General features: G+C 38.1%; 1 protein-coding gene across 1 annotated transcript; it reads left to right on the forward strand.

Moving 5' to 3' along the window:
* The first annotated feature begins 3,685 nt into the window (after nt 1–3,685).
* On the forward strand, nt 3,686–13,106 carry pskh1 (protein serine kinase H1). Its single transcript, XM_047350587.1, has 4 exons — nt 3,686–4,003; nt 6,324–6,753; nt 8,279–9,193; nt 12,177–13,106. The coding sequence occupies exons 2-4, from the start codon at nt 6,685–6,687 to the stop codon at nt 12,492–12,494; spliced, it is 1,302 nt and encodes a 433-aa protein (XP_047206543.1). The 5' UTR covers nt 3,686–4,003; nt 6,324–6,684; the 3' UTR covers nt 12,495–13,106.
* The last annotated feature ends 886 nt before the right edge of the window (nt 13,107–13,992 follow it).

Here is a 13,992-nt window from a genome sequence, read left to right on the forward strand (position 1 = left end):
AAAAAAGATATTAAAATCAGATGCAGGTATATCATTGGATTCAAATTATGAAATGTAGCACTTATAAATTAAAACATTATTAATTCGCTTCTAGTTTTTAAAAGACTCGCCAGTTGAAGTTAGAATAGTTAACTTGTTTTTTTGCTTCTGCCTAAGCCTGCTAAGTGATAACATAATTTGTAGCCTAATCACTAATGTATTTCGGTATTTGTTGTTATTAAAGGTAAGTTTAATATGTGCATATTGTGTCTTTTTCTTAGGTGTTAAAATTATGGATTTTAACATACTGCATCATTTTATTTTTACTTCTAATTTCAACATATTAAAATATGCTTGGTAGAAACCCATTTCAAACTAAATTTTGGATAAACTAATAAAAAGTTATTTGTTAATATCTAAATAACAATGGGGGCTGCATGTAGAAAAAAATGGATGTTCATTGTCAGGATCAGGCATTTGTGTAGACTTGTGGCTGTAAACTGCAGCATTAATGAAGCCCATAATGATGTGTTTAGTATTAGCGTACATCTATAAAATAGTTTTTAAAAAGCCCAATACCTAAGGGCAATTTCAAAGGAACACGAGGACCGGCAACTGTATTATATTAAAGTAGATATTTTATTCATTGTTCCAGTTAACAAAGCCCACTTTAGACACAATCCAAAAATTTATGACAAAATAGAGACATGGAAACAATTGAAAAAAACGCAGAGAATTTAATAAAGTGTCATTTTACTACCTATTGCAGCAAACCCCATTTCACTGCCTCCGTTGAGGACAGTCCTTTCAACAAACAGGGCTTTAAAATATTCACAATCTTTTTTTCAGATACCTCGAGATTACAGACTATGTCCAGACACACATTCCCAACTTTAAATGGGCAAACCTGGATAATTTGGGGAACACTATTGAGATACTGCCCAACTCATATGTCAGAATTATATAAAACTTTACAGAGCATGTTCTTAACCAAATGAACAGACTAAAAGGAGAGTGGGAAGAAGAACTTGGCACCCTGATATCTTGCAGCGTGTGGGATAAGAGATTATAATACATACTCAAATGTTCTAATAATACCCGACACAATTTAATACAATTCTAAATCCTACAAATGTAATGCACATGTTTTTTAGGCATGAGGAGCCACTAATTTGTATGAGAGGCTGCTCCGGACCTTGTTATGAGGCAAAGATGCAAAGAAAAGGGATGCCTTGCTTTCTGCAAGACTCTCTTAGTGGGCTTCAGCACATGAGATCTCAATCACTGCAAATTATCTTCAGACTACAGGGAAAATTCCTTCATTACCTGATAATTTGTTGAGGACAGCTTCCCCCCAGCACAGCACGCTCTTTATGTAGGTTGCCAAATAACCACTCCAGAAATGAGGACCATAATTCTCTTTGAAAGGTGGGGTGTGACCTCAAGAGTGACATCTATTTCAATGTTGATCTGACATGTCATTGCCTGGTCTTATTACATATTGAACTGGACTGGTGTGCCTGGCACCTCATTTTACCAGGAAGATGTTGACTGACAAATGAAATAATTTTTTTTGCAGCACTGGTTGCCTTTTTATTTTTCACAACAGGAAAGGTGGGAAGACATGCAGCAAAGGTCGCCTGGGGTGGGAGTCGAACCCGCTACAGGCTGCATTAAGGACTGAAGCTTCTGAATATGGGTCACGTGTTTTTACCCCTGCACCACTGCCATGTCCCTTAAAGAACATTTTTTACTTTTTTGGATATCAATATTAATTGTTTCAACAAATCAAACATAGTTGTAGTAGTAGCATAAAACATAAAATAAAACTAAAATAATTAAAAAACAAGATTAAAGCTGACACATTTTTAAATTTGTTAATTTTTTACACGCGAATTAATACCTATTCTTACAGATGTTCATGAAAAAAATGTTTTTTTCAGCCACATATTCCGCCATGAGTCTTTATAATGTTAGTAAAAGGTCTGGAAAAACCCTAGACCAAACAAATTGCAAAACACAAAAACATCAACATAACATTTTTTCACATGAACCAGGCTATAGACAAAAAAAATAGAAACCATACAAATTATGGAATTTAAATTATCTTCTTGCTGAAGTGCATCTCATTTCACAAATCATGAATATGTTAAAGAAAGGCACTGGCTTTGGATGCTTTATTCCACATGAACAGAGGACTGATTATATGTATGTATGTATATGTATAGACTGAATACCTGCACACAAAATAACATACAAAGACTAAATGAGAGGACAAGGAACCTTATAAGAGGATGTCTTAGAATGGAAGATGCACAAATCTCTCTTATCACGTTGATCATTGCTATTATCACCAACATCTTTCTAAGGTAGACACAATCAGCCTTACATAATTAGGTCTGAAAGGTCACCTACCAAAAACATTTGGATGTTGACAGACATTTTCTTTTCTTTAAAAAATATATAATTAGTAATAATGCTCCACTGTGTTTCTGTTTGATCACATAGCTTTGCTGTGGCAAGCCAGTGAACATTTCTGTTTTATTTATTTTAGATTTGTTAAACAACTTTACAGATTTATCCACTCAATAGGAGTTACTTTAGCCAACCAAACAACAGAGGAAGGTAAATGTAAACACAATGAGGAATTCCTTTGCAAGAGTGACCATGCTAATGATATGTGGACTTCTAAGAAGGAAGATGAATTAACCAAACATCTGCTCAGTTGAAAACGTTTAAGGAGGAGCTGCCCAGAATGTGCAAAAACTGTCAGTGCATACCTTATTAAGCCGTGTCTAGTTTCGGTGGGAGACATCAATAAAGCCACAAGCAAACGGGTCCTAAGCTCACTTCAGATATTATTTTCATAAAAAGTCAGACATGAAGACCAATAAACTGTCAAATATTAAGTCTTTATTATGTACTTATAATAGAAAATATGGCTAATCAAGTAAAGTTTGCCTCTCTGTTGATTCAAATGCTGTCAGCATCATCAATTTTTAAAATGACAGAAAAAACCTCACATCCAATCCAATCCAGCATCATTTGTATAGCACTTTAAATGATCACAAGGACCAAAGTGCTGTAGAACACAGGGCATAAAAATGACAAAAAGGCAGTTACACAGACACAAAAACATTAAATATAAAAAAGATACTAAAAAACAATTATAAAATACCAGGTCATTTCACATGTGCTCATGTTTGCGAGTGGCAGATATGTGGGGGTCACCACTGACCTCCACATAAAGTACATTACAGTAATCCAGCTGAGTAGTGGTCAAAGTGCTTCCTAGGAAGAAGGTGCTTTATTTTGGCCTTAAATGATAAAGGCTCGATTTCACAACTGCTGTAATCTGGCTGTCAAGATCAGCGTCCACTTTTGTTTGTAATGGTTGACTTATTGTGCTGAGCTAACCTATCTTAACAGGGGGAGTCTCAGCTGTGCCACTAAATACCATGACATCAGTCTTCAGTCCCACTGAACTTTAAAAAATTGAGATTTTTTTGAGTGGAATATAAATCAGACAACAATCGGCACATATGGTCAAACGTGTGACTTTGATTCTGTGATGTTTTCTTTGTCTGATGTAACTGAGCGTTAAACCAAAACAGCTTGAGAAAAGTGGGAGTTGACTTTTTTGACTTTTCAGTCAGACCTTTTATTTTGAAGGCGGTCCACCGGAAGAACCGTATTTTCTCTTTCCGGTGCCGTGAGAAGGTGGTCCTCCCTGTGTTGGAAAAACACCGACCAGAAACGGAGAGAGACTAATTAATTTTGGGAAGTTTCTCAACGCTTTCAAACGCGTAGTAAACAAACCGCCTAAAAGCTGTGATAGGTTGATAAGTTGCCATCGAAGTCGGTGGCGGGTTCGCGGTGTTTGTGTCTGGGGCTGAAGTTGGGAAAGAGTGGGATGAAAATGGAGAGCCCAGCTGAGTGAGAGTGAGGCAGAGTGGGGTGAGGAGGCTGGATTTGGCAGGAGCTGCTGCTAACAGGCTAATTAGCATGGTCACACACTTCTCCGGTAAGTTTAGTCGTGAGATTAAAAAGTCACTTCATTAGTTTTCATCACAGAGCTGTTGATTGAGAGCTTCTGGAGACTGCTACGATGTTACATTCTGCTGAAATAGAAGTTATGGTTAGTTTTTGTCTGCCTAAAAAAACAAATCTAACGGGCCCGTGTTTAAAAGACGAAAGAAAACAACAAATGCGCTTTGAAACTGTTTTACTTGAAGTTTCTTTAATTAACGGACTAGTATCTACTTTTAAAATACGGTTTCCAATAAATCTGCTGCTACGTTTATAAATCATATGTAACTGTTAATCATGTTTCTAACTTTGATATAATTAAATGTTTACCTTTGTCCTTTTTAATGCACACCTCATAGTAACCAACTGCAACTTAGAAATACACCGATTGCAGTTTTCTCGGCCAAATTTTTGTAAAAAATAATTCTTATTCCGATTTTGCATGTATCAAAAATAATTGACATTTTTACATAGACAGCATCTAAAAGGGTATGGGATACCAAATGTGCCTCAAAATAATCAATAGATAAAACATTAAATAAACATATAGATTGTAATTAGAAACATTTTTAAAAAGTGGACCATTTATTTTCAAGTAATGTAAATGACTTTTGTTTTTTTTTTTTACACAAATAATCTTTAGTATTTATTTCACAAAATACATTCAAAGTTTTCCACTTATAAGGATGAAATATATGTATAAAGTACCACTTCTAGTATGACAACAATAAGTAAAATAAAACAATACTTATTTATGAATAAATAAATAATAAGCCTGGGTGTTCAGAATGCAAAATATGATTTAAAATATGAAAAAATAGACTTCAGTTCAGTCATGAGTGCAACTCCAAAGGTAAAAAGAGGTTTCTATTACACAATCTATTCAACACACCATCAAAATTACATATTTATCAACTGTTTGTTATTTATAAGTTTGAATTAAATGGAATTGACTTAGATATGAATGTTATCTGCACAATTAAGTGTAATTAAAATTAAATTAAGAAAAGGGATTTTTATCTGCTACACAAAGTCTCCACTTTACCAGACCCAGGCAAAGCCTTAATTAGTTTAAAGTTTTCAAACTTTATTCAGAGAAAAATGTTGCAGACGGATCTCTAATGGTTTGTGGCTAAAATGTTTGCATTTAAATAAAAATAACGAAAACAGACCAAGACAATTTCATGTACGTTTGTTTTTAGGGCTGAAACAATTAATCTGATTAACTGATTATTGAAATAATTGTCAGCTAATTTAATAATTGCATAATCGTTAACTGGAGTATATAGACACTAAAACATGCCATTTGCATTTGCTGAAAGAACCCACCACTCAGAGCAGTAATTAAGCCAAAACTGTAAAAAACAATATACATTTTGCGTTTAAGATTAAAAAAAATCCTTCATTGTCTGTAAATATGCTCTGTCCAGAACTCCTCAAGTAACATAGCTTCCGCTTCACCTCTGTAAAAAAAATCTCGTATTAAGCACCAAACAGTCAACAGATTAAAAGAGATTGAAATCGCTAGCAAAATAATCAGTAGTTGCAGCCCTAGTTTTTTTCCAGCTGTTGCTAAATGTTTTTTAGCTGGATGTCGTGTTATGATCCTGTGCTAATAATAAAAAATGCTTTTTTTTTTATTATTTGTATTTTTAAATAATAACATTAACAGCCCTAAACTACATGCATTTATAGGAAAGATTATAGCTTGTTAACCTTTTTTTTTGTTTTAAATGTTTGTTTGAGTGGCCACTGGGAACGGGTCTGTATGAGATTCTGTTATGACATAATTTTGATTAAAAATGCCACAGCATCACAGTATTGGGATATTTAGGCACAATTTTAAAACTTATTTGCTTAACATGATCTTAATTATTATTTTTTTTATTCTTAAACAGAAACGCAGCAATTTTTCATATGGCTGCAAAATAATATATTGATTAATACAGGTATGATACTGAGCAGTGAAACAGGAAGCAGACATACCTTCATAGAATATCATAGTAGCTTCTTAAACCACGTTTGTTTCTTTTGACCTCTTTAAACCCATAAAACATTACAGAAAGGCACTTCAGCATATTGCTAAATTAAACCTTGAGAAAACTGTATTCTGTTATTAATGTAAACCAGAGGGAAAAAGTTCTCCCATTTACCAGTCAAACTGAAAATCACCTAATTCTGGTCACCTACAATTGGTTCATTGATGCTTTTGTGTAATTTTTGTCTTGAATGTCCTCCAACAAGGCCTCATTGCGTCCTTTTACCCCTAACCAATGTCCTGCTGATGATATATCGTTCAATTTTACATTTCACAGCTTCACTCTGCCACAGCAATAATTCTTCATGGGGGAGCTGTTTAATCGGTGCCAAGACTGCTGCTGACTCTGAAGCTTTTCCTAATGCCTCAGAGGACAACTGATGACTGGATTTTCCCTGGAAGTTCTGCATGAGTCCTGAGGGTAACGTTTTTAGAGAGGCTTGCTGTCCCAGGCAACTGATCTGCCAGCTGATCTGGACTTGGATGGGAGTGATCAGCCTCATATCTGAACGTCGGTCTGAGCGTAGGTACAGCCTGGATGTTGGATGTTGTCAGTCCGTTGAATCAGCTGTTGCGGTGATGAGGCAGGACTCCTGGTGGCCTGTGTGGCTGGCTGGGCAGCGGGCCGAGGTGATGTGATGGGGTGCCGGAACAGCAAGGTCCTCCCTGAGCCTCCAGGGGACGTTCAGTTGGACCTGGTCAAAAAGGTCAGTACTGTTTTTTGTTTTTTTTCAGGCCAGAGATTTACTTAAAAAGGTGTTTCCACACTTTCCGAATAGACCCCCTGATACACTTTTGGAAACTGTCCTAGAAATAGACCCACAATGGAAAAAATGTATTACTTTTTTATATAATTCCTTTAATATTAACATTTCTAAGTTTGCAGCTTTAGCTGAAAGGGCATGAGAGGGGGAGCTGGGTGTGGATATGCTGGAGGAACAGTGGGAGGCTGCCACTAATTTCATTCATCAGTCTTCAATTTGTGCCCGACATGCCTTGATCCAGTGCAAAATATTCTATAAAGTGTATTACACAAACACAAAATTGGCTAAAATCTACTCAACAGTTAGTGATGCTGGTAATAGATGTGGACAGTCTCCAGCTATTCATGTTCACATGTTTTGGGCTTGCCCTAAGTTGAGTGGGTTTTGGGGTAATGTCTTAGTCAAGCCTATGATCAGACAATTCTCCCCAATCCGCTATCAGCTATATTTGGTCTCCTTCCAGACCCGTGCCTTTCGCTTTCTCTGAGATGAGCTCTAGCCTTCTCCACCCTGCTGGCTCGTAGACTTATTTTAGTTAAGTGGAAATGAAGCATCCCGCCCTGACATGACCATTGGGTGAGAGATGTCCTTTACAACCTGAAGCTGGAAAAACTCAGATTTTCACTTAAGGGCTCTACCAGCAATTTCATGGAGATTAGGAGACCTTTCATATCTCTAGCAGCCACTTTCACTTCACTTCCTGACATCGAGGCAAATTGGGCTTCTTGTAGGCCTCCCCTTATTTAATCCCTATTTATGTATTTATTTATTTTTTGTATTCCCTGTCTGTTTTGTCATGTGTACGTCTGGGTGGATGTGTAAGTATGTAGTGTTACAGGGACTGGATCTCTGTTAAATTTTTGTATTGGGTTCAGACCTTGATAGTAATGTGTTGGGGGGGAGGTTTAAGGTAGAATAGCCTGCATTGTTTTTGTCCTTCCTCTTTGAGGTTACTTCCTTTGCATTGTTCTATCAATATTGTGTCAAACCAGTTGAAAATTTAATAAAGAAAGTTGAACTATTAAAAGGTCAGTACTAGGTCGGGATATAGCCATACAGCTTTCTCATGATAGGATGTACAATATTAGGTTAATCAATCAGTCGAGCTTTATTAACAGTCTTAGGTCCATGGTTACACAAATATTAAAAAGTGAAACTATTTCTGCAATATTTTTGGTAAAATATATACAAAGTAATGGAAAATAAACAACCTGCTGGTGGATAGCCTGAAACATGAGTCCTTTTTTTCATTTAACTTATGATTTGTAGCTAATTAGAAATAATTTGGCATGACTATAGATATTTTAAAGAAACAGAATATTGAGGACTGTAAGGCTACTTTTTCCTTTGTAGTAGATAAATTAGTTGCCAAGTGTTTTGGTTATGAAAGTAAAAGTCAACAAAAAAAATTATATGGAGCTTATTTCTTTGTGTAGAGTAAAGAGGCACTGTCTTCTGTATTCCTCAGGTTGATCCTCAGACGGATATCTATAAGCACTTCATTCGAGGAGATGGCACTGGAAGTAAGGCAGTTGAGGCCGGTGGGGTGGCAGCAGAAAAGCCAAACCTCACCTGTGCTTATCAAGGTCAAGCACAAGCTGCCTCTCCCACTTCCGCTTTGGCTCAGACCGCTAAAGACCCCTCCAAACTGTCAGACCCTCAGCAGAAAAAGGTGGCAAAGTACCGAGCCAAGTTCGACCCCCGAGTCACAGCTAAGTACGAGATAAAAGCCCTCATAGGTCGCGGGAGTTTCAGCCGAGTTGTTCGCGTGGAGCACAAGAGCACGCGGCAGCCTTACGCCATCAAGATGATTGAGACACGTTACCGGGAGGGGAGGGAGGTGTGTGAGTCGGAACTGTGTGTTCTTCGTCGAGTTCGTCACACCAACATCATTCAGCTGATGGAGGTGTTTGAGACGGCGGAGCGGGTCTACATGGTCATGGAACTGGCCACGGGAGGAGAGCTCTTTGACCGGATCATCGCTCGTGGCTCCTTCACAGAGCGAGATGCCACACGGGTGTTGCAGATGGTGCTAGATGGTGTCAAGTATCTCCATGCTCTGGGGATAACCCATCGCGATCTGAAGCCGGAGAACCTGCTGTACTACCACCCTGGAGCTGATTCCAAGATCATCATCACTGACTTTGGTTTGGCCAGCAGCAGGAAGAAGGGAGACGAGTGTCTGATGAAGACGACTTGTGGCACACCAGAGTACATCGCCCCAGAGATCCTAGTGAGGAAGCCGTACACAAACGCTGTGGACATGTGGGCGCTGGGGGTGATATCGTACATCCTGCTGAGTGGAACCATGCCGTTTGAGGACGACAACCGCATGAGGCTCTACCGGCAGATCCTGAAGGGGAAGTATAGCTTCTCTGGAGAGGTAAGAACTGACATCTGTAGCTTTCTTCTTCTTCCCCCATATTTGGAATACATGCTGCACTCTGCAGGAGGGTTTGTCAACAGATTGATACAAGAAGTGAAGCTTGACACAGTTCCCACAGTCTCATGGTATTCCTAAACCCCTCTACGTTTCTCCCATATTTAATATTTCTAACTAAAATTAAGACACATTTCCATGTTTCCTGTCAATATGTTTGCTCTCCTTTAAAACATGTTTACAGAAAGTGTCAGCACAGTGCAAAAAAAAGAAAATTAGCCCTTTTATTATTTTTATTTAAATTTGCTTCTAGGCCTACAGACTTCATAGTTCTATTTATTGCATACACGTATAGTGTTTGCACTGATTTCCTCAAAGGAACAGTACAAAATAGATTTGATGGCCTTCACTGCCCTCCATGCTGACACCTGATTAATAGCGCTTTGCAAGACTGTTTATCCCCCATGACCTTTTTTAACATTTTGTCACATTACAACCATTAACTTAATTGCCTTTTATTGGGATTTTGTGTGAGTTGGTCTGTCACATAATCACTTTTTGTTTAATAAGGAGGAAATTTAGCCATTTGATTCAGGTGTGTTGGACCAAGGGCACATGTAAAAGTTGCAGGACACCAGCCATCGAGCCCTCATGTCTGCAGGACAACATCCCTAAACGTGCAGCCACAGCTGCAATAGAAAGATTTTGATCAAATCATATTAATGTATTAGAATGGTCCAGTCAAGGTCAACTCTTACTCCATCTGAGAATGTGTTTCATTGATGCTCATGTTGGTCTGTCACATAAAATCTCAATAAAACACATTTCTGCACAAACAGCTGTCAGTTTAGTAATATGTTGTGAGAAGCTGTTTGCTGGGAATTAACTTGTTTTGGGTTAAATGAGTCCCAACCTGACATAGTTATCGCTGGTGTCCCTTTCTGGGAGCATATGTTTTCATGGCTTCAGGCTGGAAATAGTTAAGCTATTTGTAAGCCAGGCAAGTTTTTACTGGAAGCCAAAGAAGCGTTGTGGTCCTATTAAAAGAGAAATGCTGAAAATAATGCTTAAATATGAATAAATAAGATGTTATCCAAATGTCTGTCCACTCCCAAGATAAACTGCTTTGAAAAGATTTTTCATTTGCCCCAGACCAATAATACCAGTAAATGTTTCTGAGTTGAAAAGAGATTTTAAAGCTTCACCATATCTACAGGGGCTTCTTCGCTTTGTAAATGGCTACTTTACATTTCAGACTTGTACTTTCATCATCACCTTTTCTGGTATTATAATGTTTACAGCCGTGCATCTTGCTGTAAAGGTGGGGTCCTTAGTTGATATGCACCAATCAGTTGGCTAGAGAAATCGGGTAATTTTCCCTTGATCGGTTCTGATTGGTGATCAGAGTCAAATCCTGATTTGTTATTTATTTTTTTGTTTGTTTCCCTTAATTAAATGTATCAAAACTAAGAACTCTCATCCTTTCTCTAAATACATACAACCTGCTGCATCTTTTAAGAGGTAAATACAATTGAAATAAAGGCATATAAGTTTTAACACATTAACGGGAATAATCTTATATCTTCATTTCTACTGGGATTCAAAACTACTACCTCTATTAAAGAAACTGCAGCACATTTTTGTCTCCTTTTGGTGTTAGGGTCCTAAGAAAGAAAAAATCAGAATGCTCAAAATCAGATTTGGAAGCTCACACCTCAAAAGAAAAGAGGAAATCTGTATCGGCCCGAAAAAGCCTGATTGATTCACTTCTAGTGTTTAATTCAGCAAGACAATTTGTACAAAACTAACTTAAGGATGACCAACTCAGGTTTCAGGCTAAACTAATAGTATATTCCTGGTGAGGCAGAAGTTACAGCATCCTACATCTTTCCCCGTTTACATGAAGAATTTTCCAGTCCTGAAAAGAAAATCCCAACTTTAACATTTCTAAGAAATATGGGCCTGAGCGTAGGGGTTGCGATGTTACAGATCTGAATGTGTTCTCCTTTGGGATTTTGCTCCCGACAGCTGGGATAAATAATGTTCACATTTACAGCTGCGGTCCAGGAACTAGTCATAGCCGAGGCATAGCTGTGGGAGGGCAGAAATGTATGTGTTTTATAAGTGTCGTGCATGTTTGGCCGTCGCTGGTGATTTATCTGCTACGTGAACAGAGAGAGACCACAAACACAGCTGGTGACCAAACAGGACAATGTGATCAAGCATTGTGTGTCTGTGTGTGTGTGTAGGCGCGCTTGCGTGTGTGTGCCTGCATGTGTGTGTGTGTGTGTGTTGTAGCATGTAATTCCTACCTAAGTGGGGGGTTGAGTTTGACTCACAACCAGTCACTCGTACTAAATAGTTTATGTCTCACAACAACAGAACAGCCATTACTGAGAGGATTTGTTTCCCAAGTCAGATGACATGTTTTGGGAACATAAAACTCAACCACAGTGGAACACACAAAGAATCAAACTCTCTAAAATCTACATCTGCTCTGACAATGTGAGAGAATCCAAACCAAGGCAAGTTGAAAGGCTTGTTGTGGACAGAACGTCTTGTGACTTTAGGGTTTACTGCAACACATCCTGAGCTTCATGCTTCTACTGCCATCTTCTGTTCAGAGGACGAATCTCCAGACAAACCCATGCATGTTGGGGGAATATTTTTGCTTCAGCCCAAGAGGTTCGAACACTTAAGTTTCTGAGACACATAATAACAGTTTTGACCTCCACTATTGATGGTTGAAGTACAAATATTCCCACGCACCAATAAAGAGAGCATTATGGCAACATAAACAGGATCAACATACTATTTCTATAACCATCTATTCAATTCTATTATTGTTAATATACAAAACAGTCTCATATTCAGCCAAACGTCAATCTAATGAATGAATCGTTTTGAGCCCTGAACTGTGCAGTTCATGAGTGAATGATTCAACTAAAATATGTCACTGACCCTTTCCCCTCTCCTCTTTCTACAGCCGTGGCCCAGCGTGTCCAACCTGGCCAAAGACTTTGTCGAGCGTATTCTGACGGTGGACCCCAGCGAGCGGCTGACGGCGGGCCAGGCTCTCAAGCACCCCTGGATCATCAGCATGGCAGCCTCCTCCTCCATGAAGAACCTGCAGCGCTGCATATCTCAGAACCTCCTGAAGCGGGCCTCCTCGCGCTGCCACAGCACCAAGTCGGCCCAGTCCACACGCTCCAGCCGCTCCACCAAGTCCAACAAAGCTCGAAGGGTACGAGAGAAGGAGCTGCGTGAGCTGAACCGCCGCTATCAGCAGCAGTATAACGGGTGAAGGATCTCAGAAACGTTTGGTCACTAAAAATGACTTGGACAAAATTCCCAGTCATAGACACTGCCGGTGCGGAAAGCCAAAAATGCCTGAAGGGTGTTGCTTTAACACAAATATTCCTAACAATTTAAAGCGCTGAAACCAGAAGTGAAGACTAAATCAAAAAAACTCTTGATGAAGACACAGGTTGGATCATTTGGTTGTTTCTCCTCCATCGATTACCTGCATCACTATTTATTTATTATTGTGATTAGAAATCTCCATTCAAACGGTCACTGGGTAATGACCTTCCAAATGGACCTGTTGAACAGAGTTCTGGACACTGATGTTTCTAAGAAGCAATGTGTTCTTTAAAGTAGGGAGAAACATTCTCCCTTTCTGTTTCTGATCAAAAGTGCTGTGAATTTTTGAACTCTTTGTACAGACCTCGTGATGTTGTTGGTTATCAGATTATAGTAAAACATAATCACCATCTGAAGGATAACATGAAGGCATATTTTTAGTTGGTTAGAAGTTTAATCTGTTTTCTTCTGAACTGGTTCCTGAATTGTCAGAAGAAATTGTGAATCTGTTACCAATAAAGTTTAGGTGTATTAAACGCTAAAATTGTCCCAACCTCCATCTCGTCATGCTGTAACCGCCACTATTTCACTGTTTTGTTGAGCGATAGTTGCACATATTAAAAGGAAGAAACCACATTCACAGAAACGTTCTGGCTCGCTGGTTGGACCAGCTAAAAGTTAAAACTTTACATTTTTGGTCTTCTGACAGAAAAATGAAGGCTTCTTGTTAACTGAATCACATTTTCAGGTCAATGTGTTTTATAAAGTCTAAGCCTTTGGTTCTCAGACCTTTTAGAGGAAAACAGTATCAAAGCACCATCGAGTTTTTTGCAGATAACACATAAATTTAACACAATAGGATAATTCTACATTTTCTTTTTAAATGGGGTTCTGTTGAGAGGTCACAGTCTTACCCTTTTGTAAAAAAAAAAATTGTTTAATAATGTATTCTGGATAAATACAAATGAGGGTTTTGCAGAAACTAATGCCAACTGTGAGACCAAGGAGCAGCAAAATATAATTGACCCTTGCAAAATGATTTAAAAATAAAATTTCATAACAGGGCAAACATTTTTACTTTCTTGGGTAGAATCAGACCAATAAGAGGTTTTTATGTTTAAGGAATCTAGACCATATTAAAAAGTAAAGCGTCTCACTTGCAGCCTAATGCCATAAAAAAGCTAAATGTCTCAGTTGTCATTCAGTTTTTCAGATGGAATATGTGGTGAAATTAGACTTTCTTATGTCCTTTAAATATAAAATTTAGCTCATTTTGTTTTAATTTTTTAATCAAAATAATTTGAAGTTAACTTGGTTTAATTATATAGCTCCAATTAACCACTTCAGTCATCCCAAGGTACTTTACAGGACATATGTCTCCAAGCCATATCCAAAAATACAGAAACAAAAATCTAATGGATTAATTTCTTATTCTATAG

The sequence above is a fragment of the Girardinichthys multiradiatus genome, chromosome 2, assembly GCF_021462225.1.
Source record: "Girardinichthys multiradiatus isolate DD_20200921_A chromosome 2, DD_fGirMul_XY1, whole genome shotgun sequence".
In the NCBI taxonomy this organism is placed as follows: domain Eukaryota; kingdom Metazoa; phylum Chordata; class Actinopteri; order Cyprinodontiformes; family Goodeidae; genus Girardinichthys; species Girardinichthys multiradiatus.